The sequence below is a fragment of the Mauremys mutica genome, chromosome 10 (genome assembly GCF_020497125.1).
Source record: "Mauremys mutica isolate MM-2020 ecotype Southern chromosome 10, ASM2049712v1, whole genome shotgun sequence".
Classification (NCBI taxonomy): domain Eukaryota; kingdom Metazoa; phylum Chordata; order Testudines; family Geoemydidae; genus Mauremys; species Mauremys mutica.
The window spans coordinates 60706616-60732681 of NC_059081.1; the positions used below are offsets into that span (position 1 = coordinate 60706616).

The 26066-nt window shown below is 46.7% G+C and overlaps 1 protein-coding gene across 5 annotated transcripts in view; it reads left to right on the top strand.

Moving 5' to 3' along the window:
* NRP2 (neuropilin 2) overlaps window positions 1-26066 on the top strand; it is a 129660-nt gene that overhangs the window by 52115 nt on the left and 51479 nt on the right. For all 5 annotated transcript variants that reach the window (XM_045031688.1, XM_045031689.1, XM_045031691.1 and 2 more), the window contains 7 exons: window positions 22-191; window positions 3533-3688; window positions 12557-12701; window positions 13289-13638; window positions 15175-15319; window positions 21690-21806; window positions 24097-24249. In XM_045031688.1, the coding sequence (XP_044887623.1) occupies window positions 22-191; window positions 3533-3688; window positions 12557-12701; window positions 13289-13638; window positions 15175-15319; window positions 21690-21806; window positions 24097-24249 (1236 nt within the window). The remainder of the gene's footprint in view (window positions 1-21; window positions 192-3532; window positions 3689-12556; window positions 12702-13288; window positions 13639-15174; window positions 15320-21689; window positions 21807-24096; window positions 24250-26066) is intronic.

The following is a 26066-nucleotide window of genomic DNA, read 5'->3' on the forward strand; positions in this document are numbered from 1 at the left end:
GTGTGTGCGCATCTGCTCCAGACTTCCAGTGCAACGTTCCTTTGGGGATGGAATCTGGCAGAATCTCCAATGAACAGATCAGTGCCTCCTCTACCTACTCGGATGGAAGATGGACCCCACAGCAGAGCCGGCTCAACAGTGATGACAACGGATGGACCCCCAACCTGGATTCCAACAAGGAGTTCCTCCAGGTTCGTACAGGTCCCCGTGACAGGAAGAGGAAATCATCGAGGATGAATATTATATCTTGATTTTATTAAGGCATTTGACACAGTCCCACATGGCAAACTAGGGAAATGTGGATTAAATGAAAATACCATAAGGTGGGCACAAGTGCTTGAAGAATTGTACTCAAAGAGTAATTATCGATGGTTCGCTCTCAAATTAGGAAGATGGGTTTCAGAGGGGTAGCTGTGTTAGTCTGTATCAGTAAAAACAACCAGGAGTCCTTGTGGCATCTTAGAGACTAACATTCATTTGGGCATAAGCGTTTGTGGGCTATAAGTGGGTTATAGCTCATGAAAACTGGGAGGATGTATCTACTGGGGATGCACAAGGTTCTGTCCTGCCTCCAGAACTAGTCAACATTTTCATTAATGACTTGGATCACGGAGTGGAGAGTACGCTTATAATATTTTCTGGGAGGTATAGAAAGCGTTTTGGAGGACAGGATTAGAATTTAAAACTACTTTGACAAATTGGACAATCGGTCTGAAATCAACAAGGTGAAATTCAGTAAAAACAAGTGCAAAGTACTACACTTAGGAAGGCAAAATCAAATGCACAACTACAAAATGAGGAATAACTAGATAGGCAATGGTATTGCTTAAAAGGATCTGGGGTTAATAGTGGATCATAAATTGAATATGAGCCAACAATGTGATACAGTTGTGAAAAAGTCTAATATATTTCTGGGGTGTATTAACCGGAGTGACGTATGTAGAATATGGGAGGTAATTGTCCTGCTCCACTGCAGTATTGTGTCCAGTTCTGGGCTCCACACTTTAAGAAAGATGTGGACAAATTGGAGAGAGTCCAGAGGAGAGCAACAAAATGATAAAAGGTTTAGAAAACCTGACCTATGAGGAAAGATTTTAAAAAATGGATTTGTTTAGTCTTCAGAAAAGAAGACCGAGAGGGGACCTGATAAGAGCCTTCAAATATGTTAAGGGCTGCTATAAAGAGGATGGTGATCAATAGTTTCCCATGTCTGCAGAAGGTAGGACAAGAAGTAACCAGCTTAATCTGCAGTAAGAGAGATTTAGGTTAGATATTAAGAAAAACTTTTTACCTCTAAGGATAGTTAAGTACCGGAATAGGTTACCAAGGGAGGTTGTAGAATCTCCATCCTTGGAGGTTTTTAAGAACAGGTTAGACAGACATCTTGCTGGGATGGTCTGTGTTTACTTGGTTTTACCTGGCCCTGCTGCATCCTGGCAGGGCTGGACTAGATGACCTCTCAAGGTCCCTTCCAGCCCTACATGTCTATGATTCTACGATTAATGTGCTGTGGAGATGGGGAATTGGGGCCGTACTACTGGGCTTAGCAACAGGTTTGTGTTGCCAGGCAGCTGCTGCAGTGTGCAGTATTGAACTGACCTCTAGATCACTTTTGTCAAAAGCGTGGTCTGCTAGAGGCCCAGCCAGCATTGTCCTCCGAGCAAGTGCTGAAAGGGCACGCTGGCACTGGCGGGCACTGCTGTGCGGGCCTGGTAGCCAGCACTGGCAGAGCGACGCTGTGAGAAAGCATCTCTGCTGGACGCAAAGCCAGCGTTGGCAAAGCCCCACCATTGCACTCCAAACCTTCAGCTTTCCTCCCTCTCCCGCATTGAGCCACATTGACTGTCCTGCTGTTAAACTGACCCGTGAACATCATAAGGCTTGTGGACTATTTTATTGCCTTTGTGACACTCAGAGAGTCAGCGGTGGCTGAGCTGCTGTTTAGGGGAGTCAGGACGACTCTGCCTTTGTGAAAGGAACCAGCCCTGCTGCTGGCCCATTAACATTCCTGCACAAGTCCTGACATGACCTTATGCCCCCTGAACCTCCATGGACTTTCTAGAGAGCTGAGAGAGAGAGAGTCAGTCTCCTGCTACTTACAAGGGCCGTTGACTCTGCAGCCACCCTGATGGCTGGAGTCCTAACAAAATGTTGTGAATGTGCAGCTAGAATAATATTGATTGTGCTGGAGATGGAGTGAGCATTGTCAGTGTGGAGTTCAGTTCGGGATTTCAGAGCAAGGACTTTCTTTAGGCCCTTCCTTAGAAACACATTGTCTCTCCACAAAGGGTTTCTGAGTGGCTATAGCACTGTGAGATGGTGTGTGCTAACGGGTGTTAAGAACTGTAGGTACTGGAATGTCATTGTCTGAAGCAGATGTCCAAGGGCTTGTCTACACTACCGCATGTGAATAGCGTAGCTGAAGTCGACGTATTTAGATCTACTTACAGTGGTGTTTTCACTGCGGTAAGTCAACAGCTGATGCTCTCCCGTTGACTCTGCTTGAGGTCCTCATTCTGGTGGAGTACCAGAATCGACGGGAGAGTGCTTGGCGGTCGATTTATCACGTCTATACTAGACGCGATAAATCGACACTCACTGGATCGATCACTGCCCGCTGATCTAGCGGGTAGTGTAGAGAAGGCCTAAGTCTTCATTCGTGGCAGTGCTACCAAGCCAGGTCGCGTGACCTTTTTTAACCCACATAACGAATATAAACATTAAAAACATTGAAAACTGCTGCTCTTGCTAATTGGCCATCATGGCTTTATTTTACATGGAAAAGCTCTGTCCGGTGGCTTCTGTCCCATCTAAAAGGATGCAAGCATTCAATTTTAGTGACAATTCTGTTATCTGGTCTGAGGGGAGACTTTGTACTTTCATTTATGGCCAAACTTCAAAGTCCTTAATCAGTTTCACCCAGTCCTCACACTAACTAAATTCCTGCTGAGGTCAAACCCTGCTTTTTTCCCATTGAAATCAATGGGAGTTTACTTAAAGACTGAGACAAACTGCGAAAGGGCATCAAGATTTTGCCCCTTGTGATCAATCACACATTCGTACACAGTCACTTAGCCTGTTTCATACTTAAACAGAGACACTTGCAACATACTTTCCCCCTCGCTTTCCCCTGAAAGTATAAAATTGCATGAAAACTGCAGAGCATGAAACATTTTTTCTCTGTGGCATGTTCAGTTAAGTGGTCTGAAAATCAGCCCTGGAACAGTACGGCTGGGTTTCCAAACCAGTGTGACCCTTGTTGCACAGAACACTCAAGCAATGCAGTGGCAAAAGCCGCAGCGGTGTCTACAGGCTCTAACAAAAGCAAATGGGATATTAGAGCCTCTGCTGGTATAAATCAACAACGCTTCAATCGAGCTGCACCAATTGGAGCCACGCGGGTTTGCACCCTCTGAGTAACTGGCCCTTAGTTTTTAAAAATGAGGGGATGATCCCGTCCATCGTGGGACTGCTGGTAATCACCATTTTCTTCCTCATCCTCCTTTCCCTTCTCTCCTCACCCCCCAATCAGGTGGACCTTCGTTTCCTGACCATGTTGACGGCCATTGCTACCCAGGGTGCCATCTCCAAAGAAACGCAGAATGGCTACTATGTCCGCTCCTACAAGCTGGAGGTCAGCACCAACGGTGAGGACTGGATGATGTACCGGCATGGTAAAAACCATAAGGTAAATGCATTGTCCCTTAACAGCTGCACCCGTGGGAGCCTTGCCATCGGCGGAGGAGCGGGAGGGAAAAGGCGAGAATACATTTTACGGACGTAGGGATTTATTTTGTAAGGCCTGTTTTGCTGCCGCTGCTTGTTTGGGGCTAACAGGCTGCGGGAGGAGGCCTTCCCCAGAAATGATCTTTCTCATCGATAGAGCGATCGCTGTTCCTTAGAAAACCTGGCTGCTGTTGCGTCTTGCTCAGTGCAGAGAGCCTGCAGTATGTACTTTGACTGCAAATGAAGGAGAAAATGCTTTTCACAGCCCGTGTTTTGCCATACAAGATTCATTGAGCATTTATGGCTGCAGCCCCATCCCCATGCTGGGTTAACAATCACAAAACCACATGAAACTGCAATTCAGGAGTTACTGAGGCCTGGAAATGAAAGGGCACAAATCCTAAGAGGAGATCACTGTGTCCCGGAGAATAAAGCGAACAATAAATAACAAGGAGCAATTCACTTTGTCAGGCACACGGGATCTGCAGTAGCAATCACAGTTGGCAGTGCTGCTTGTGCCTGCCGTAGCCGCAGCTCCTGGAGGTGTGTAGTGGGGTGGGGAGGTGGGTTGTGTGTAATATGGATGTTTGACCCTTGGAGATCGTTGAGCCTCCGGATGCACCATGAATGCACAATGAAGGGAACGCTTGTGTGGCGCGGTGTTATTGAGAGTGGGTAGGGGAACAGCTGGCTGTACAGAGTGCAGCTGTATATAAAACAGAAGTGGCTTTAGGACGGCGCGGCACTGTTATTCACCTGGGCTGTACAGGTGCCCTTTAATTAAAGGAACTTCTGAAATGCCCCTGAGAGCTGTGTTGTGGTTGGCACTGAAGTTGGCTGCTGTGTTGGCGTCCCCTAGCGGATCGTGTACATAGGCACTATACAGTGTGTGGAACAGGAGCAGATGTCCCACAACAAGAATTTCATCTGCACAATCTGTTCTGTTACATTAACTGCTGAGGGTTGGGCACAAAACGGAGATGAAGGTGAAGTGATATCGCTGTGACTTTATTTCTTTCTTTTTCATTTTCCTGAGTGAGGCTCTCAGCCCTCCATTGGCAGAGGGTGTGAAACCCTTTGGCTCAACTTTGCAGCCATTCGTCCAAACATTTTCTTTCCTCCGTGTCCTCGTGGTTTCACCTACCCCACAAGTGTCTTTCAGTGTGTGTCTCAGGTTCAAACTAACTACTGTCTAAGGTGCTTATTTGGTCCCCATTACCATTGTATTTGAGTACCTCACACTGATGTATTTATTCCCAGAAAACCCCTGGTGAGGTACGGGGGGGAGGGAAGGGAAACTGAGGCAGAGAAAGGTTAAGTGACATGCCCAGGTCTCTCAGAAAGTCTGTAGCAGAGCAGGGAACTGAACACAGGGCTCCTGTGTCCTATGATAATGCCCTAACCATTGACCCACCCTTCCTCTCAAAGCTCACTGCAAATCAGCTAGCACCCCTTGGAGTCACACTGAAAGCATGAAACTCCACATTTCCTGAAGACGGGCCTGACCCAAACTCCCAGATCCAAACATCTTTGGGCAGATTGGATCTGGAGCTGCACATGGTGGCTAGGGCCCATCTCTTAAATGTCACATCGTTCTAGTACAAAATTATCCAGCATCTGTTGACTGCCTCCCAGCTGGGCCCAGGTTGTCTCAGAAGGCTCCTAGGCCTTAGCAGACCTCGTGATGAACTTTGCCTGAGTTTCCAGACTGCAACAAAACATACAATCAGGGGAGTTTGAAGTTTCATTGGGACCATTTTTGCACAGCATACAGGGAATGGGCAAAACTATGGTTAGAAAGAGGTGCTCTGAAAAACCAAGTTGGTCAGGCTGGTGTTTCAATTGCCATTTGCAGGAAATTTGCAAGTCAGGGTCAGTTTCAGTGTGAAGCAGATTTCGATAATGATTTTTGTCACCTCTGACTTTATCCTTCCCAGCTTGGGACTCTGTAGACACGAAACCAGATCCTCAGCTGGTGTCAATCAGGGCAGCTGGGTTGACTTCAATGGAGCGAAGTTCTACACCAGCTGGAGATGGAATCCGCAAAGCGTGAGACCCTTCAGCCCAGATCCTCAGCTAGTGTCAGTGCAGTTCGCAGCAGTCCGTGGAGCTGTGCTCATTGACACCAGCTGAGCATCTGGCCCCTTTGTATGTAGAAAGACCCGCTCAGCTACACAACCACTTCGAGCCCATTCTCTGCCTTAGTTTTTAAATATAAATCTCTCTCTGTTTACTCCTTTATGCTCGTTTCAGTCTCTCTCCCTGGTGCCGGACTCAATTTAGCAGACACCTCCTGAGGCTGGTGGAGAAGTAATTGCTTTTTGGTGACCTGCCTAGCCTGAAATCGGGGTGAATGGTTTGTTCCCCTCCCCTTTACATGTTCAGTCTCCAGCAGCTGAGCAGTAGCAGGATGGGTGCGGAACCTTCTGGTTTGACTGTACATCCCTGAGTCCTGTAGCACAGCTCGGTGAATGGAGCACCAGCGAGCTGGCTGTGCTTCCCGTTTAACGTTAATCACTGCTGTTCTTTCATCAGGAAACCTCCCAGATGTCTGTATTTAATGTGCAGATTCCACACTCTTCCTGGTGCGTCAGTGCAGCTCTCCGCACGGTTCAAAGTGAAATAGTTGAGTGAACCGTGCCAAACAGATTTGTCAAGTCTGCCGCAGTTTGATTTGATGCCACGAGGAGTGGGGAGGGGCGGGGAACTTGGTATTCCTGTGTATACACGTAGAGATAGATCAGCCCATCTCCCTCTTGCCTGCGTAAGGTGGGCAGGGAGCCAACCTTAACTGGTGCTACCCGCGAGTCAGCTAATATCTACATCTTCCTCCGAGAGAGAGATACAAAAAAGGAGAAGGAGTGAGCATAGGAGGAGTGGATGGCAGATAATGTTCTCTCCAGAAAGTGGAGGGCAGGTATGACCTCCCCTCCAGTGCTTACGGTGCCAAGGAAGAGGAAAGGGGGGGTAGATGTGGTGTTTACTGCAGAATTTGAAGGCTAGACTTCAATTCCCTGGCTGCTGTCAGCGTTGATACAGTGTACCAAAGGCAAGGGAACAGGAAAAGGAGAATAAATTGGAGGAAAACAAGATTAATGAGAGCTCAAGGCAGTGGGGGACGACTGTTGTTGTCTTGCCGAGTGCTAATATATTTGGGGGAGAGGGAAGGGAGCGTAGCCAAATTGCAGACATGCTGCCTGAATGAGATCAGGACTAATCAGAGTCTTTCTGTTTCTACGCCTGTCCACCAACCTGCCTCCTCAGCCCAGCTGCTCCCAGTCAACAGGTGAGGGAGGCTGTGCTGTGCAAAGGAAAGCGATTACAGCTTAGTCTGGGGCATGGCAGGCATGCTTCTCTCCAGATTTAGCCTAGAAAATTGTACACATAGGCAATACGTCCACAGTCATCTACATGAATGTGGAACAGACGTGCCTGTTATACATTAGTCCATTAGTCTCTCTCTCTCGTACACACACAAACACGTATGAAACGTGGGCCCAGAGTGCAAAATATGGAAGCAAATTTCCAACGCTCCCAAATACGTGGTTTATCTCTGTAACAGAGTGAAGGGGCAGAGTTGGGGGTTTCTTCTCTGCCATGCGCACACACACTGTTTATAATTACACCTCAGAACAGAGAGTCAGTGGATCCAATGGGCCATATTTCTAAGCGCAGTATAGTGTCCATTTATATCAGTCCCTTGTCAGGCATTTTTTTAAGATGTAACAAAAAGTACTTGAACTCTCACTTTGGACATCTGTGTTCAATGAGCTGGGTGGCTTCTTTATCTAGAGAGCTGCAGGGAAGATCTAGCCCTCAGCCCACACTCTCCTCTGCACTAAGGTACCTGTCTCCCAAATCCTGACTTGCTTTCGCTGTTTGTGCAGACGAAACAAGGATCACTTTGGATTTGTCCATATTTGGAAAATTAGGACCTAGAATTCACCCCTGGAGCTGCGCCTGTGGAGAACTACAGGTCCCAGCTCTCCTATGCTTATGGGTCTCGATTCATCCTTTGTAGCATACCAGTAGCTCCCATTGTCCTTGGGTACCAGCTGACTCCCCGATCCAGGATTTGTCTAGGTATATAGGATCCTATATTATATCTTTAATGGGAATAACTTTTGATCCAGTAAAGGGCACGCTCAGATGCAGAGATTCCGCCCCAGCGATGGTTCTCTGCCCAGTGTACACAGGGCCCAGTCTTGCATGCATTCCTCAGGCAATGCTCCGATGAGAGGCAATGGGAGTGAAGTGTAGAGGGTGAGGTGCGCTGCTTTCTGTCTGGCTGCAGGAGCATTTCTCTCCCCCTGCCCCCCCCTGACTCCGTTCCTGGATTTAATAAATGCAAAACTATCCATCTCCTCTTCTCCAGGAGCCTCACGCCACCAAGCTGCCCTGCTCCTCATTTCAAGTCCTCCCTATCTGGCAAGAAAAATAATCTCCCCGACTTTTCTCCTTCATGCTTCTCTGTCTCAAATCCTGAAACCCTAATCCTGTTAACGCGCTCTGTTCCAGGCCTCTGTCTCCATGGGGTAACCTAATCCTGCCGTAAATCTAGTCCGTGCCGAGAGAGAGACACACGCAGCTGGGGGAGGAGCGGCTGCTATCACCGCCCCCACCCTAGAAAACACAAAATCTCTCTCTGGAATGTCCCAAGAAATTGCATGATGACAAAAACAGCACTAAAAATAAATAAGGAAAGAGACTGTCCCTAGCCATAAACTGTTTTTTGGATTTAATGGTGCTTTTCTCACTTTTGCTTCACTTCTGACTTGGCAGCTGGCAGGATTCCCACACCCGCTGGAACTAATGCAGCTTAAAAAAAATCCCCTAGCCGACAAGGGGAAGTTTTAAAGTGAAGAGTGTCCTGGGTATGATTTACAAGTGGAGGCAGGAGGTGGAAAACCCACCCTGGCATCCTCCAGCCCCGGCTTCCTCCCCCTTCCCTGTTTTCTGCAGCAAATTAATTAAGCGAGTCAGCTCTCATTGATTATCAATTTAATTTTACATGTAGACCTGTCCGCTGGACTAAAACGGAAGTAAAAATAAAAGTGTAGGGAGGGGACAGGCAGGCCTTTGATGCTGCAGTGAAAGTGTGTTGCCTTGGTCGCTGCTTAGAAGATGCTTTTAATTTGTTAATGGTTTTTACATTTGTCTTCCAACTCTGCCACCCTTGTGTGTGTATTTTCATCTATCACAGCCAGATCCTTGGATTGTGTAAATCATTGCAGATCCATTTAAGTCAATGGATCTACCTTGATTTACACCAGCTATGGATCTGGCGCATCATAAGGGTGGAGTGGCTTGCAATGTACAAAGGATAGGGAGACAATGTGATGTTCTCATTGGGTAACAAAACATCTGTGCTTCCTTGGCGCTCCGGGCTTCACAAGTTCTCCTGCTGGTTCTTCCTGTGCTATGAAAGTTAACTCCGGGCACGATTCAAAGCCTACTGAAATCAATGGGAATCTTCCCCTGGATCTCCAGGGGCTTGGGATCAGACTTTTAGTTAAAACAAATTTGATCAACAATAGATTTCTCACCAACAGGTCAGCATCCAGCAGCTCAAAAGGAGGAAGCGGGCCAAGGTTTCCAGAAGTGATCAGGGATGCTGGGTGTCTCGATTTGGGGAGGGAGGCATTCAACTTGAGACACTTTAAGGGGCCTGATTTTCTGAAAGTGCTGAGCACCCACCCTCTGAAAATTTGGCCCCTTAAAGGTGTTCCAGGCTGGACACCCAAACACCCCAAATCAGTCGTTGCTTTTCAAAATGTAGGCCATGTGCGGGTCTGAGCTGATCCTGTCAGTGCCGACGACAGGAAAATTAGAGATAAATGTGTGGCAACGCAACCAGCTTCAAAAGGGGGTGAGTGTTTAGGGGACTGGCAAAAAACATTTACTGGAGTAACGCAAAGTAAGTAATCTTGGAGCAAGTAGCCAATGTTAAGGGATCTGATCAGGGCAAGGATCTGGACTTATTGTCGAAAAAACATTAAAACTGTCAGCCCAGAGCAGAGGTTCAGTAATAAAGGCGCAGGAGATGCTAGGGCCAGGTCTACACTACAGAGACTAGAGCAGCATAGCTCTGGCGCGGTCGTTGTGCCGGCATAACCCCTTAACACAGACTCCGCCTACACCGAGAGAAGGGATTTTTCCATCACTGTAGGGACACCACCTCCCTAAGCAATGAGAGCGAGGTTAACCAAGCTGCCTCTACACCCGGGGGTAGGTCACTCCTGGGTGCCACAGCTATGTCAACCTCAGTGTTAAGTGTAGACCTGGCCTCGATCCTATAGTGTATAAGAGATGGTATTGTTACTGATTAAAGCATTTAAAAGACATACCACAAATGCTGCCTCCTGTCTGCTCCGTTTAGTATTAATCTCTGCACAGTACAAAGGGAGGATGCAGCAAAGGCAACAAAGATGCCAGCTGGCTTTAAAAAACAAATTGGGGTCACTTCGGGTCTGCACATCCTTCCCAGCCACTCCTATTGATGGGAATTGCACATAACTCATAAACAAGGCCCGGATTCAGCACAGTTCTTACATGCGTGCCTAACTTGAAGCACATGCTGAAGTGCTTTCCTGAATTGGGTTCTGTCTGGGGAAGGAACGTGTCCCTAAGTTCTGAAGCAAAATGTAAGGTCAAAGGATTCATTTCATTAGAAACAGGAGGAGGATTTCAGGCAACCTAAGAGATGTTTTCAGCATTACAAAAGAGACTGATAAAGTTGCAAGGCCCAATACTGGAATTTATTTCACGGGTGTAAATCCAGAGTCACTCTGCTGAAGTCAGTGGCACCCGATACCTAAGTAAATTCAGAATTAGGCCTATGTTTTTCATACTGCAAAGGGAGCTCAAAAATTAGGTAACATAAACTAGTAAACAAGCCAGAATGGGAGTAATCAGCAAATGGACCAGAGTGGGGGTCATCCTCAAATGGAATAAATTATCAGGAAAGGTGCCTGAAACAAGGAGGATAAATACGTCTAAAAGAGAGACGTAGATGTGCTTGGAGAAGGAAGGGATTGATGCACAGCGCGAAAAAGCAGGAAACTGGGATTATATTAAACCAAATAAAAGGTGGTTACATCAGAGCCGGATAAACATTTCCTGTTCTCCTGTTTTATGTTCTTAGGTGATTTGCTGCCCATCAGCTTTTCAGGTGACATAAAGCTGGAGCCTTTGGTTTAGGGTGGAAATATATCCTCTCACTCAGAGTGTGGGCCTTCTTTCTCTCTCACACACACACATGCTCACTCACAGCAGCCACCATTTGTCCAGCCCTCCTGCTGGAAAAAGGGTGTTTGGTGACTGCTGAGCAAGGAAAGGATGGGAAGAGGGGGTCGGACAGGGATAAAATAGGATATTAAAATCCCATAAACCATGCTATGTTGCTAAACAGTACCAGCATGATCTATGGTCTCTGGATTAGCATTTCTGTTAAGTTCCGTATCTACTCCAAATCCCAATTATCAGACAGATTTGCAGGCAGAGCCTTGCAGAGCCCCCATCTCCTCACCACCCCATAACTAATGCCGTAACTTCCCAGAGGCAGGATCCCAGCACGTTGCCTGGAGAGCAGAGTTCAGGTTGCGGCGCTGTGAACACTGACAGCAGCCGTCACGGGTTTGGTGCTGAATTACTCTCTCCCAGCTGTAACAATCTCCATGCCCCAATGTGCTGGATTCCAGGAGAGCTGCATTAATGTGTCCTGTCTGCAGGCTTTTAAAAAAATATGTCAGCGAGAGCCTTGCTCCTGTTCAAGGCAACGGGCCAGGTTACAGCCTCACTTGCTTTTCTCCGAATCGCAGGAATCTATGGTTGAATTATTTAACTCCTGCCTCTGAGAGAGGTGAGCCAGTGCCAGGCATTTTCTTTCTCCTCCCTCCTGTTTTACTCTCAGATAAACTTCATGGAAGCTCTTGTGCTGAGCAAAGCATAAAGCTTAGCCAATGTTGCAGTGTCTATGCAGTTCCTGGCTTGCAACAGATGATGCGCTAGCCCCGAAAGCCTGGCATGCTCAGAAAGGAGAGCATCCAGCTTCTCTCTGGAAGTAATGACTTCAGCGCCCCAGGGTGGGCAGTTGTACAGCACAGAGAACCAGTTCAAAACTACACTCAAGCTGGATGTTTCCTTTTTCACTTGTTCCACCCGATGGCACTGAAAACTAAGACAGACCCATGAGTATACCGTATAATGGAAGAGCGAGCGAGCGAGAAAAAACGCCACATGGTAGTTATTGATTATGGCCATCTGGTAAGACAGCAGCTTGTTTGTACCACTCTGGATCACAGAGTGCCCCTGAAAGCTTTCTTTTACGTGAGTGGCACGGGTGGTCATTGATTATAAAGAGGAAGCCACAGCGTGGTCCTGAATAATGATGCTTCGAACTTGCACACTGATGTTCTCGGTAGATCTCCGTACACGTCACAAAGATGGGAAAGGGCTATTGTCCCCACTTTATAAATGAGGAAACTCGGGCACAGAAAAGTGACGGTCAAAATTGGCCTTTTATTTTATATATTCAGGTTTTGAGGGCCAAACATCCACTGTTCCAGATGAAGCCAATGGGACAGGAGGCCCAACTGGACGCCCAAAATCAGAGGCCATTTCTGGCCTAAGCGACTTCCCCAAGGTCACAGAGTGAATCAATGACAGTGCACCCTGCCCACTCCAGCCAGTCCAGCTCCCTGTGCACTGCTCCTCAGTGCTTCCTGCTGGTAGGGCACTAGCCCGTCTTAGAAAGCCCCTGCCCATCCTTTTGCTTTGGGCAATTATTTTGCTTAGCCAAGGACATCCTGATATTTTCTCCCCATTGCAGGTATTTCAAGCTAACACCGATGTCACTGAAGTGGTCCTGAACAAGATCCACGCTCCAGTGCTGACTCGGTTTGTCCGGATCCGTCCCCAAGTCTGGCACAATGGGATTGCTCTCAGACTTGAGCTCTATGGCTGCCGCATCACAGGTTAGGAGATTTCTAGTTTTTTCCCTTCTTCCTCCCCCCTCCTCTTCCTCTTGTCTGTGTGAGCCTGTCCTATGTAAAGCAGAGCAAAGAACATTAATTCTTCAATCCTCCTTAGGGTCAGGTCACACACACACACCCCGCCCCTAATTCTGCCTGCCTTAGCCTCCTCAGAAGCTGGCAGTGCAGAAGTCGTGACCTTGCAGAGGAAGGACACACCCAGGCTTTTTGACAGGACATACCTTTTGTAAAGGAAGCTGTGACTGTACGATCAGCAGCCAGGACTCTGCTATGAAAGAAATGTTTTTAACAGACTCAAAGTAGATGTGGGTGAGAAGCCAGCAACTGGAGGCAGGGGATGATTTGCACAGAGTTTCCAAAAGCGAGGATGTTCTGAATGTCCATTGAGAGGTTCCTGCAGCCTCTGCGGGCTGCAATAAAGGGAATTACAGCTGGTGTAAGTGTTTTGACATTTCAGTACCTAGCAGTTAAGTGCAGTGGGACGTTGCCCTGTTAGCATAACGCTGACACTCTTCAATGTGTTATTGTATGGTTTCCCTCTCTCCCCTGCTCCTTTTCTCTCCGTGCAGATTCACCCTGCTCCAACATGCTGGGGATGCTTTCCGGCCTTATCTCAGACTCCCAGATCTCTGCCTCCTCAATCAGAGGGTACGACTGGGCCCCTAGCATGGCACGGCTGGTCAGCAGCCGCTCTGGATGGTTCCCACGAATCCCCCAAGCCCAGCCAGGGGAAGAGTGGCTGCAGGTGGACCTGGGAGTCCCTAAGAATGTGAAAGGAGTGGTTATCCAAGGGGCCCGAGGAGGAGACAGCATCACCATGGTAGAGGCTCGATCCTTTGTGAAGAAGTTTAGAGTGGCCTACAGCATGAATGGAAAGGACTGGGAGTATATACAGGACACCAAAACCATGCAACCCAAGGTAAGACCTGTCTATCGGAATAAGACCTTTGAGGACAATAATACTGGGTTGGATAGCTCCACCTCCAGCCTTTGCCCCACTCACTGTCCCCACTTGCCTGTCTTTCTGCACAGTGGGGTTGGTTCGTTCTCAGAGAGCACAGCATGTAGGGGCTGTGGTGGTGTGGGGATTGGGCCATCAGCCTCATATCATTGCACTCCATACCTGCCCTGCCTGGAGGAGATCAGATTCCCTTCATCTCCTGCACCAGCCACTGAGAATGGAGAGCTCTTACTGGAGCTCCCATCCAGTGCCTGGTAGGAGCAGGCAGAGCTGCTGGTACATCAGGAGGAACCTTCCCCTCCAGGAGGTGTGACCATCACCCAGGCGATCCTCCCAGCTCCTACAAGTAGGAGGATGAAGGAATCCATTGGACAGTGTGTGTTGTCCCTGCAGGGAGGCTAAATACACCTTTTAAAGGAAGATGCCTTCCAGGTGTTACTTACCCCCGAGACAAGAAGGTGATGTAGGACACATGATGTTCTCCACCTTTTCTATACCACAAACCTCTTTTTGCCTATGGGGGCAATCCTGGAACCTCCCTTTCCCATCTACATGGACCTCCCACTGACCCCATATGTAGCACTGCTCTAAGGAATTAAGTCATTGGATTCTAGTGATCTTCTTTGTGCATGTGTGTGTGAATGTTTCTCTTCCTGAAGGCTTGAAAGAGTTGAACTTTTTGCAACATTGTAACAATCCCAATCCCACAAATGAGTTTTGCGGGACTAGCTGTGACAATAAACTTAAATTTGTTCCTAACACACAGGCAACCAAAAGGGGAGTTGTCTGCCATGCTTGGTCGGTAGCCACTGCTTAGACACTACGGAAAAATGAGAATTCAAATGATCCCAGACAATAGCCAGGGACAAAATGTGATGTCATTTATGCTGGAAGCCAGTGGAGTAACGCCAACCTTGCACCAGTGTAGCTTGGATGGGAATCTGGCATGAGCGATATAAAGTTTGGGCCGAGGCATGTGGTATGGTTTCATTAGAAACAGACTCTGTGGTTTTCTTGAGACTGAGTTGGGGACAGTCTATGTTCACTCACCGAGCTACAAATTGGAAATAAGACCCAGAGTAGTACAGCCAAAACTGTCTGTTTCAGGTAACACAGGATATTGCCAGATCTGTGCTATCTAGGCTGAACCTGAGCTGCCTTCTAATGCAAGTTTGTTTTAGCCTCTTGTTTTCCTGCACTTCCTTCCCCATTTTCATACTTTGTCCCTTATCTGTCGTACATGCATGGACTGTAGGATAGCCCCAAATCTGGAAATCCTCCTCATGCTTCTGTAGCTTACTGCTACAGATACCTTGTTGTATCTACTGTGCTTCAAGTTCTTTTGCTTTATGACAATGGACAGTGATTTTGGACTGTGGAACACAAGGTTCAAATGAACATGAACTAGTAATTGGTTTGCCAGAATGCTTCATGTTCCAGGTTTGTTGGTGGATAATATACATGATGCATAGATTAGTGTCTCTCTCTTTGCAGCTTTTTGAAGGTAACATGCATTATGACATCCCTGAAGTCCGAAGGTTTGACCCTGTTCCTGCACAGTACATCCGGGTTCACCCAGAACGGTGGTCCCCAGCAGGGATTGGGATGCGTTTGGAGGTGTTGGGCTGCGATTGGACAGGTATGAACCTTGTTTTCATTTCTACACCTGGTCAGTAGGACAAAGTGATATTTCTTGAAATAATAAAGTAGGTGGGATATAGTTATTTCTCTCTCCCTACATTCCCACAGGAGGTGGTGTTCTAATTCTGCAACCTCAGCAGAGGTAAACCTGAGCTGTGAAGCTACAATTTAGAGCATGATCCAAATCCAAACTTTTCCATACTAAAATGTGGTCAGATTTGGTGCTCCTCTTGAGACCGGATCTCACTGCAAAGTTTGGTCCCAGATTCAAGCTTTCCCAAAGTTCTGCAGGATTCAGATGTGGCGTTTGGGCCCAGGCCCATCTCTGATTCTCATTTACTATCTAAAGGGTGATCATTTCCCATTTTTAACGTTACTAATTATACTATACACGTGTTTAGAGGCCCTAACCAAGATCAAGGCCTTGTCCTAGTCATTGTACAAACATGTAGAAAGAAACAGTCTCTCTCTGGAAGAGACAAGATAAAGGGTATGTCATAGATTTGTTCCCCACTTTGAACTTTAGCGTCCACAAGATGGGGACCTGCATGGACTCCTCTAAACTAAAATCCTAGTTTAGATCTGGTACGCTGCCACCAGCCAGTTTGTTAGTGTCTGGCACACTCCCTGTTCCCCCAAACTTTCCCTGGAGAACACAGATCCAAACTCCTTGAATCTCAACACAAAGGGAAATAACCTATTTCCCCCCACCTCCTTCCCGCCTCCCCTCTCCTAGTCCTTAGGAGAGATACCTTGGTTCAAACTTATTGAATCAGACAAAGAGGGATTCACTTTTCCCCCCTCCCCTTCCCCTGAAAATCCAAACAAGGGAAGAAATCAATCAAGCTCTAAAAAGAAAAGGATTTTATTAAAAGAAAGAAAGAAAGTACACTATCTCTGTAACACCAAGATGGAAAATATACAGGGTCTAGCTATAAACCTGGAGAGGCTTCCCCCCCTCCCTCCTTTCTCAGAATAATCAAAGTAACAGCAAACAGAAATAAAGATATTTCTTCAGCAAACACACAATTGCAAATGTAGAAATTAATTATAAGACTAAACCGCCTTTCTAATACTCACTATACTGAATAGAAGAAAATACTTCAGGAAAACTTGGAGAGCTTGAAGATATGTCTGGCCTCTCTTAGATCCAAAAAGAGAACGGCAACCCAAACAAAGGACACAGACAAAAGCTTCCCTCCACAGAGATTTGAAATTATCTTGTCCCCTGATTGGTCCTTTGGTCAGGTGTCCGTCAGGTTACTGAGCTTGTTAACCCTTTACTATCTGTTTATGACAGGGTAGGAGGGGGAACCAGAGACACAGCAAGGTGCAGAAGTGACTATACAAGGTCATAGAGCAGGTCATTGCCAGAGGCAAGAATAGAGCCATGGTGACTTGATTTCCAGCCCAGCGTCCGGTCTGCTAGATCTCTACTAAGGAATTTTTTCTCTGCCGTGGAGTACCACAGAAATCCTGATGCTGATGCATCTTGAGACAGTTCTAGAACTTCTAGGACAGAGGTGGGCAAACTATGGCCTGTGGCCCGTCCTGCCCGGCCACTAAGCTCCCGGCAGGGGAGGCTAGCCCTGGCCCCTCCATTGCTGTCCCTCCTCTCCCGCAGCCTCACCTCGCCGCGCCACCAGTGCTCTGGCCCGCCGATCCTGCCGAGCAGTGCGGGCGGCGTGGCTGGCTCCAGCTGGGCGGTGAGACTGCGAGCTCCTGCTGCTCTGAGCAGCATGGTAAGGGGGCGGGCGGGGGGGATGGATAAGGGGCAGGGGGTCCCCGGGGGCAGTCAGGGGACAGGGAACAGGGGGATTGGATAGGGGGTCGGGTTCCAGGGGACGGTTAGGGGCAGGGGTCCCGGGAGGGGGCGGTCAAGGGACAAGGAGCAGGGGGGGTTGGATGGGTTGGTGGTTCTGAGGGGGGCAGTCAGGGGGCAGGAAGTGGGAGGGGACAGATAGGGGGCAGGGGCCAGACTGTTTGGGGAGGCACGGCCTTCCCTTCCCAGCCCTCCATACAGATTTGCAACGCCAATGTGGCCCTTCGGGCCAAAAAGTTTGCCCACCCTCTGTTCTAGGACCAGGGAACCAAAAATTTGTCCACCTCGTTTTCATAACTGGAGCAGCTGCTCTTGCCTTGAATACAGAGGTATGACCCATGAAAACTGCAGAACAGATTCACAGAGGTCATGGGGAGTTTTGCCCATTTACACCAGAACTAAATTTAGTCCTCTGAGTCACCGTGTGAAATGGTCCATCTTGGTCCATATTTGAAAATACAAAAAAAAAAAAAAAAAAAAGGCGAATCCAGCTTGATGTTGTTCCTTTGGGCTAGAGGAATATTCCTGGTTTTTTGGGTTTTTCTAAATAATACAATGATCTGTTTAAATCTGGATCTGGTCTCCAGATGTCAGTGATAAAGAGGTCTGATTTCCATGTAAAACAACATCTGTGTAAGGCATTTTCGTGTAAGAATTCCTGCTCCAAGAAGCTTAAATGACGGATAGCCCACTGCTAGCCTTTCACTGGGTTTTTACTACCCCTTTCTTCTATGATGTATACAAAATATGTTACAATCATTTACCAGCAAATTATAAAACAAAACAAAAAATAGTAAGGGTGAATTCTTGCCTCCATAGAAATCAATGGCAAAAGGTCCCACTGAGTTCAGCGGGGCCAGGATCTCACCCTAAATTATTTAATTTTAACTCAAGACTGGATATCTTTCTAAAAGATAAGTTATAGGGCAAACTGAAATTCCAGGCTTGATGCGGACACCTCATGCTGAAGTTTTATGGCCTGTGATATGCAGTGGTCAAGCCACATGGTCATATTGGTCCCTTCTGGCCTTAAGATCTATGAAATTTTGAAAACATTGATTCGTAGCCTGGGGCAGGTGTTCAGCAGAGCAGCCTCCCTTTTGGCAGGTGTAAATTGCACCCTCAGTTGAATTGTGGAGGCAGATCTGAGTACTTTTGTCTTTGCCTGTTATGTAGTTAGTAAGGTGACCGGATGTCCCGAATTTATAGGGACAGTCCCAATATTCAGGGCTTTGTTTTATATAGGCGCCTATTACTCCCCACTCTCTGTCCTGATTTTTCACACTTGCAGTCTGGTCACCCTAGTAGTTAGGCATCCACATACTCAGATGCGCTCTGGTGATTCATTTTGTGTGTGCAAATTTTTTAGGTGTAACCCTCAGGTCAGCATGTGTTGCGTGTCACCCTCTGTGCCTGATCCACAGTGGATGTGAGTCTGTGACAGCATCCAGCTAGAGCCTGGCTCTTTGAGGCAAGCTGTAGAGATTCGTGCTTTTAACTAGGGAGATCCCTGCTCCAATCTCTGGTGTGTTTGCCAAGATAGCAGGCTCAGACAGTCACAATTTACACCCAGAAAAGAGAGAACAGGCCTTATACTAGTTGAAGATGTACTCATTCTGGACCAGATTTTCTCCTCTGCCCCATCACTCGTGTGCTGCTCTGGCAGTGCCAAGGGAACAGGAACTGGTGCTATCCCCCTTGAGACCTCCCCTAGCATGGAGAAGTCAACAACGGGTGTAGAGTCAGCAGAGCAAGCTCCTATGCCTCCTCTCTGCAGCTTTCTGCTATCCCCAGATGACAGACAGTCCCTTGGGGACCATTGCCAGCTGGTGTAGCTTAGAGCAGCCCCCAGGCTATTCTAACTGGACTCCATGATGTCTCTCCTGCCTCCCCCCACAGCTCACTCTGTTGCAGCAAAGAATCCAGGCCATACTCTACAGTGCAGCTGCCTCAATCCTTTCTGCTTTTTGTGTAAGTTCTCCTGTATGGCTCTGTCCACAGCGAGCTTTGAACTTGTGCTAGCAACAACCATGTTAAAAAAGCAGTTTTTCCAAGTAGTGTCCTTGACCATCATTTCCCAAAATGACTGTCTAGTCATTTGTAGTTTGCAACTTTTAAAATGCTGGCCATAAATGCGCTTAACTTAATTTATTTACAAGAATTCATAGCTGTAACGGTAGCATGGTTTGTAATTCTGGAAGTGTGGGAGCAAACCTTATTACAACTATGTTAACAAGTGATCTGGGGAGTGGAGAGTACCTGTGGTTTCGTGTAAACTACAAAACCCAACCAGTTACAATGTAGCAATCCCTTGGTGTGACTAAAGGCTTGTCTACACAAACAATTAGAGTATGAGAAGCTGGGGTGTGAATCCACGCTGCACTACCCTGCCTCAGTCTGGCTATCCATGTGCACTCTGCTGATCCTTGGAGCTGGGCCTGTTTCAAAGAGGACTAGATCAAAGTGCTTTAACAGCTGTCAGCAGGGTGCACGTGGTTAGTCTGCAGCAAGGTAGCATGGGGTAGATTCACCCCCCAACTTGCTGCAATCTACTCGTTTGTGTAGCCTTGCCTTAAGACATGGCTCTGTTCAGTAGGTGAGACCCACACATGTTACCAAGCTGTGCTTAAGCCTGGCTGTGAAACCCAAGGCTCTAGCACTTGCTTGGGAACAAGGTCAGGAGCGTGGTTAAAACACGACGATTGAAAATGTTTTCAAATAGGGTTACAAGCTGTAGCGTGGACCCTGCCCAACTGCCACTGTTTCTATCAATGTCTAGTGACTTTATCGATTCAAACAGGTAACTAATAGGAACTAGGTTCAAAATGGGTTGTTGGCAGGTAGTTTAAAAAAAAGATGAAGTGACCGGTCAGCAACTGGCTCATATCAAAGAACTGCTAACATTTTTCCTCTGAAGACTGGAGAGTGATGAACATTAGCTTGTGACTGCTCTTCTCTCCTTTGAAGTTCCACACATCTGGTTTCAATTGCCCAACAACTTTGCAGCGTGATCCGCAGGTACCTCTTGCCGCACGGACACTGCCCGGTGGAAGAGAGACCTTCCTCTTCTCACTTTCCATTTCACACCTCACGTTGGCCCTGCGATTTTCATTATCTCGTCTCACCATCTTGTCATGTTCCACCATAGTCACTGATTCTCAGGGTACATCGCTGCACGCTGTGCTGGGCAGTGGAACGATATCAGTTGACAGCAGCTGAGCATCTGGACTGCATATGGTACTTTGCCTTTCAAGGTCCTTTCCCATTGTCACATTCCTACTATAAATCTCAAAGCCCAAGAACTAGGGTGACCAGACAGCAAGTGGGAAAAATCGGGACGAGGGTGGGGGGTAATAGGAGTCTATATAAGAAAAAGACCCAAAAATCGGGACTGACCCATTAAAATTGGGACATCTGGTCACCCTATCAAGAACAGCAACAACAAAAACACATACTGAGTGGAAGTAACTTGCAGCTTTTGACGTGTTGCCTTCAGCTAATGGTTTTGGGGTTTGGTTTTTTTTGATGACCGTTTTTGTGCCTTGCTGCTTGCAATTTGCTTCTGGGTAACATTTGGAGTTTTATGGGGTAGTAACAAATTTGGACTTAAATATTAGGAGGCTTTGAGGTTGTTCAATATTTTACCGTGAATAAAAGGCAGCTGAAAGGAAAAAAAGGAACCCAAGAGTTTATGTGCAATATGTTCAATCACAGAAGCTGGGAAGCAGTGTATGGAAAATATTCAGTGTATTTAGCCATTTCCTTTAGCTTCTGGCTTTATTAAATAATATCCTGAAGGGTGCCAATAAAGAATCCTAATCACATGTAATAGAGCAAAGAAACCTTTTTAAAACTGGGAAGAACACTGGACTCTGCTGACTGCTCTACTCCCCATGTAAATGGAGAGGAAGGTGGAACTTAATGTCATGTACTGTTGATCTTAATATCTTCTTGCTTAAATTTCCTTGCCACCTGCTTTTAGGTAGGTTCCCAGAGTCTATATGGAGGAGAGGGAAATAGGACAGAGCCACTTTAAATCATCAGGAAGGTGGAGCATGAAACCAGATGCTTTCTACTTTGAGCCAGAGCATGCTAGGGATTCTCTGGGTCCATTTGTGGTTGCATCATTTGTGGTGTTGAGTGACTTGTTTTTATAAAGCTGGCACAATTGGTGGGAATATGTTTTTATGTAGTTATGTCTTTATGGAAGAAAGGAATGTGCTGCCTGGGATCTCTGTTATCCAGCGTAATAACAAACTTGCTAGCTAGTATATACAAACGTAAAAAACAGCCTGGTGGTTTAAAGGCGATCCTTATCCTACAGGGGCCACAGATCAGAGAATTCCCTATTTCCACTTTGGGTGTAAAAGAAGCCTCACAAGTGATTCAAGCCATGCTGACATTTGTAGCATGTTGGAAATTACTGCTGCTTTCTTGCCCTCTCGTGATATGATTCAGAAAGAAAGAGTTCTGTTTGGTTTCCTCTGTTGGGCTCTCTGAGGATGAGACTCGTTATCACCTGTTCTCCTTCATTTTCTTTATGCAGATGTAAAGCCCACTTCAGAGACACTGAAGCCCACCTTGAAGAGTGAGGAGACCACGTCTCCATACCCTACCGATGAGGAGACAACAGAGTGTGGCGATGGCTGTGGAGAAAGTGATGGTACGTACCAGACCCAGGCACCCTTAGCACAGTAAATGATTGGTGGTTAACCGTTAAGTGAACACTCTTGTCTTTCCATTGGCTCCTACCCAATGGGACTGAGTCCTGGAAACCTGTAGAGTGATAGTACTCGTAAGAATCAGGGTCAAAGTCTGATCTGTTATACCAGGGAAGGATAGTACAGTGAGGGAGAAAGGAAGGACAATACAGTGGTAAGGACACTAGCCTGGGACTTGGGTGACCTGGGTTCAATTCCCTGTGGTCTCTCCATGCCTCAGTTTCCCATCCGTAACATGAGGATAGTAGCACTGCCCTACCTCAAACACGTGTTAAGAGGATAAAAGCTTTAAAGGTTGTGGGATATTCATATACTATGTTAAAGGGACCACATAAGCACCATAAATATGTAGGGCCTTGAGTTCAGTGGGTTTATTCCATTGTAATTGGAAGCAGAGTTGAGGGTTTGGATAGGTACCCAACAGCATGGACATTTATTCAGACCTCATGATTTGGCAAACTTTGACTAGAAATTGCATCAGAAGAAGCTTCCAGGTGAGATTTCTGCCAGTGGATGGAAACATAAAAGGGGAACCTAATGAGAACTTGAAAACAAGTTAACTATTTCACACCGCTCATAATGATCGAGTTCTAGAAACGTGAGCCACAGACAGCACAAAGGGCCTGATCCTCGCTGCACCAGTGTTACACCTGTTGAACTCCTCTGACATCAGTGGAGTGACTTTGGAATTCAGGTTGCCATTTTCCGTGAAAGCCACAGAAAGCAGGAGTGTCGTGCAGTGCAGCGTGAGACGTACTTTCTACCCTGGTGATCCGTTTTAACGCGTAGAACCAGTACCCAAGATGGTCCCCTTCATATTTAGCTGTGATTTTCATTCTCCGACTTCACAAGCAACGAGGCATATTTCTCTGGACCATCAGATTGATGAGACTTTAACAGAAAGAGACCTTCTCCCTGGGGAGCTAGATTAGGTTGTAATAAAAGGAGCCAGGTCCACACTGCTTTATTGTGACCTGGCACTGGGTAGGGAATGGCTCTTTCCACTGCACAGTAGTGTTCACCTGATGGCTCTTGCGTGGGTCACTGAGCTCTTGCTGACTGTCATTAACTTTGGGGGCATGGTGATGTTCAGGAAAGCTACAAACAAGCCTTTGCTATTTTTGGCCCCTCCACCGGTGCTTCTGAGTCAGGAGCGTCTTCTCTGATGTTCTGAATGCTGCTTTACAACCGAAGTCCCTTCTCGAGCCTTCATGCAGTGACTTCCTCCCTGCTCAGATGGCATTGCAGCCTCCTCTCTCCTAGACTAAGCCTCCTCCGGGACTTTCATTGTGCTAGAGCAGTGTCCGTAGGGATGTTACTGCACAGCAAGCTGGCATGCTGTAGAGTCACACACTGGCTTGCCACACACTGTTAGACATGGCCTGAGCTTCAAGTCTCCTCAGACACCCGCCCCTGTGGCCCAAGAGCTATCATCCCTGCCCAAAGTTCTGCTACTGAGGGCTCTGTTCACATCATATAATAATGCTTTGAGCTGAGAATGAAATTTGTCCAGAGACTTCAAAGCACTATGCAAAGGTAGGCAAGCATTGTCCTCATTTTATAGATGGGAAAACTGAGGTACAGAGAGGTTGAGTGACTTGCTCAAGGTCACAAAGTGAGTCAGTGGTGGAGCTGGGAATAGAACCTAGCTTTCTTAACTCTCATCCCTTGGATTATTCCACTAGACCACTGCTATCCCATAGCTGCATAGGTAACATTTTCATTAGTGGATACTGACCCAGGGGTGACCATTCATAATTCCAGGCATCCTGTTCTCTTCTGCCACGAATGCTTAGATCTGTCACTTGATAGCTGGGCTTTTGCGGCACTCGAGATTCTTTTTTTGGAGCCAGAGTGGAACTACATTGCACCACAAGGGCACTTGGGAAACATTCGTCTCTGACATTTAAGAAGGAATTTAATATTTGGCCACTCCAGGGGATGAAGAGAAGGTGCTGATTAGAGCCTGGAAGCATTTGGTGCCTGCATTTATATTTGCTTAGTTTGGTGGATTAGCTGAAGGACTTGGTCTGAGCATTTTGATGATGCAGAATTTAAGGCTGATCCTCAGAGCTGACGAAACATGAGATAGTTTGAAAGCATCTGTGAGGGAGAGATTTCATGCTTTCTTCAGTATTTATGACTTGCCAGCTATTTTAGTTTTTAAATAGCATCCCTCTATTGCAGGTTGTTCTTTAATCAAGTTTTATTTTGTTATGTTCCTTTTATAAGATGCCCAGGTTCCTGTAGGATTCAATTGCAACTTTGACCTCCCTGAAGACCTGTGTGGTTGGTCTAATGAACCTGCAACAGATTATACGTGGTCTTTCCATTCTAGAAGCACCTGGTTCAGCAATTCAGGATCAAGCACTGGGTCCTTACCTGGTAAGCCAATTTATACATTATAAGGGGAATGGGGGAAAGGCTATGGCATTTTCTCCATGGAAAAGATTATTGCAATGCTGCTTAACAGTGGCAGAGATTGTGCAGAAGTGGATGTTTTCCTTTGTTAATTCTTTGGGTATTCTGCTTTGTGGTCTGATAACCATGTCACTGAATTACACTAACTCTCCACTAGAGATGGGCTTGAACCAAGCAGCCTGGTGCTGAGTCTCCTCCCCCCTTCCATATAGGGAAGTTTGGACTTGGATCAAAATCCTGATCCAGATTTTCTCGTGTGGGCCCATCAGTACTCCCCGCAGTGTGTTTCCCGCCTCTTGCTATGGGCACACACATCATAATAAGTCCATGGCTGGACAGAGCTTGACTTCAGCTATTCTGCATCCTGCGGGTGCATGGGATAGACTTAAGTCATCTGTTGGGATTGAACTCGCCAGGACCTAAAGATACAAAAAATTCTGCTTACATTTTACTCTTTATCTGTTCCGGCATAGGCCTGTGTTGTGGGAACAGAGGATTTGGTGTTCTAACTAGGACTGAGTGAGGCTTGCAGGGCTTAGCTGAAGAAGGGTTTTGCTAAGATTTGTTTGCAGAGATTGGAAGTTAGACAACCCCTGCAAGTTTGCTTGGAGGCAGAAGTTCCCTATCCCTGTATCTTGGAACCAGCCCTGGGACCTGTGCCATCTTCTTACCTGAGATGACGTTGGAGGAGTGTTGTTGGGGGTACAAAGCAGATTCACCAGCTTCCAAATAACTGGAACCTATGTTCACTTAATTTTGATGAACATGGACTGAGTTTTGTGCAGGAAATTCAAGGGTCCCATTCAGTCAACTTGAGGTTCAGATGAATATTTCACCCAGCTTTACTTCTGTTCCAGATGCCACATGGAGGCACAAGGACTTTAATGCCTGCATCTAAAGAGCATGAGGATTTGATGGATCGAGTTGACCCCTCCCATTGGCTCTTACCAATAGATTTGAGTGTTGAAACCAAAACATTCAACCTGTCAGCCACATGACAGAGGCACTGGCCAGACTGACAGTTCTAACAGCCAATTAGAAGGCAGCATAGGGAGCACCTGGCAGGCAAAGCCAAAGAGGAATGCATATATATATATATATATATATCTGAAATACATTGAATGAGGAGAGTCCACTACACCTCTACACACACCTCACTCTTAAACACATATATGCGTGAGCACACACTCTTACTTATACACACACAAACGCACGCACACACACTTTTTCCCATTGACCAATAGGGCGCCCAGATCTCTTACAGCCCCCGTCAGCACTGTATTAAGCTCAGGCTCTCTGGACTTCTGACAGGTTCTTTGGCTTGACACAGGTCACAGTGTGAAAAATGGAGAAACACATTTTCATATTTTGAGTGTTTATCTCTTCAGCCTTTGAGTGCTTGAGAAGATTAATATCTGAAGATCACTGGGGCCTCAGGCAACAGGAGAGAACACTTACCGCCAGTCCCAGGCTTAATAACCCTCCCCATCTCATTCGCTGTAATAATGTTTAATTAATGTAATAAGCCTCCTGCAAGTAGGAAAAAAAATTACTTATTTTTATAACTCAGACTCAATTTTTCATTTCATTTCCTCTCCCCCGAGTCTTCCTACAATTAATTGCCCTTTTTTTCTTAAAAGACTCGTATGTGTTTGTTTAGGGACAATCTGGGATGAGTGATGCTCCTGCAGAGGATATGGCCTTCTCTGCGTATCTGCAACATTAGTGGAGTTTTTCTTCCTCTGTCCTTCACTTTCTTACCCTGCCTCTCTTTTTCTCTG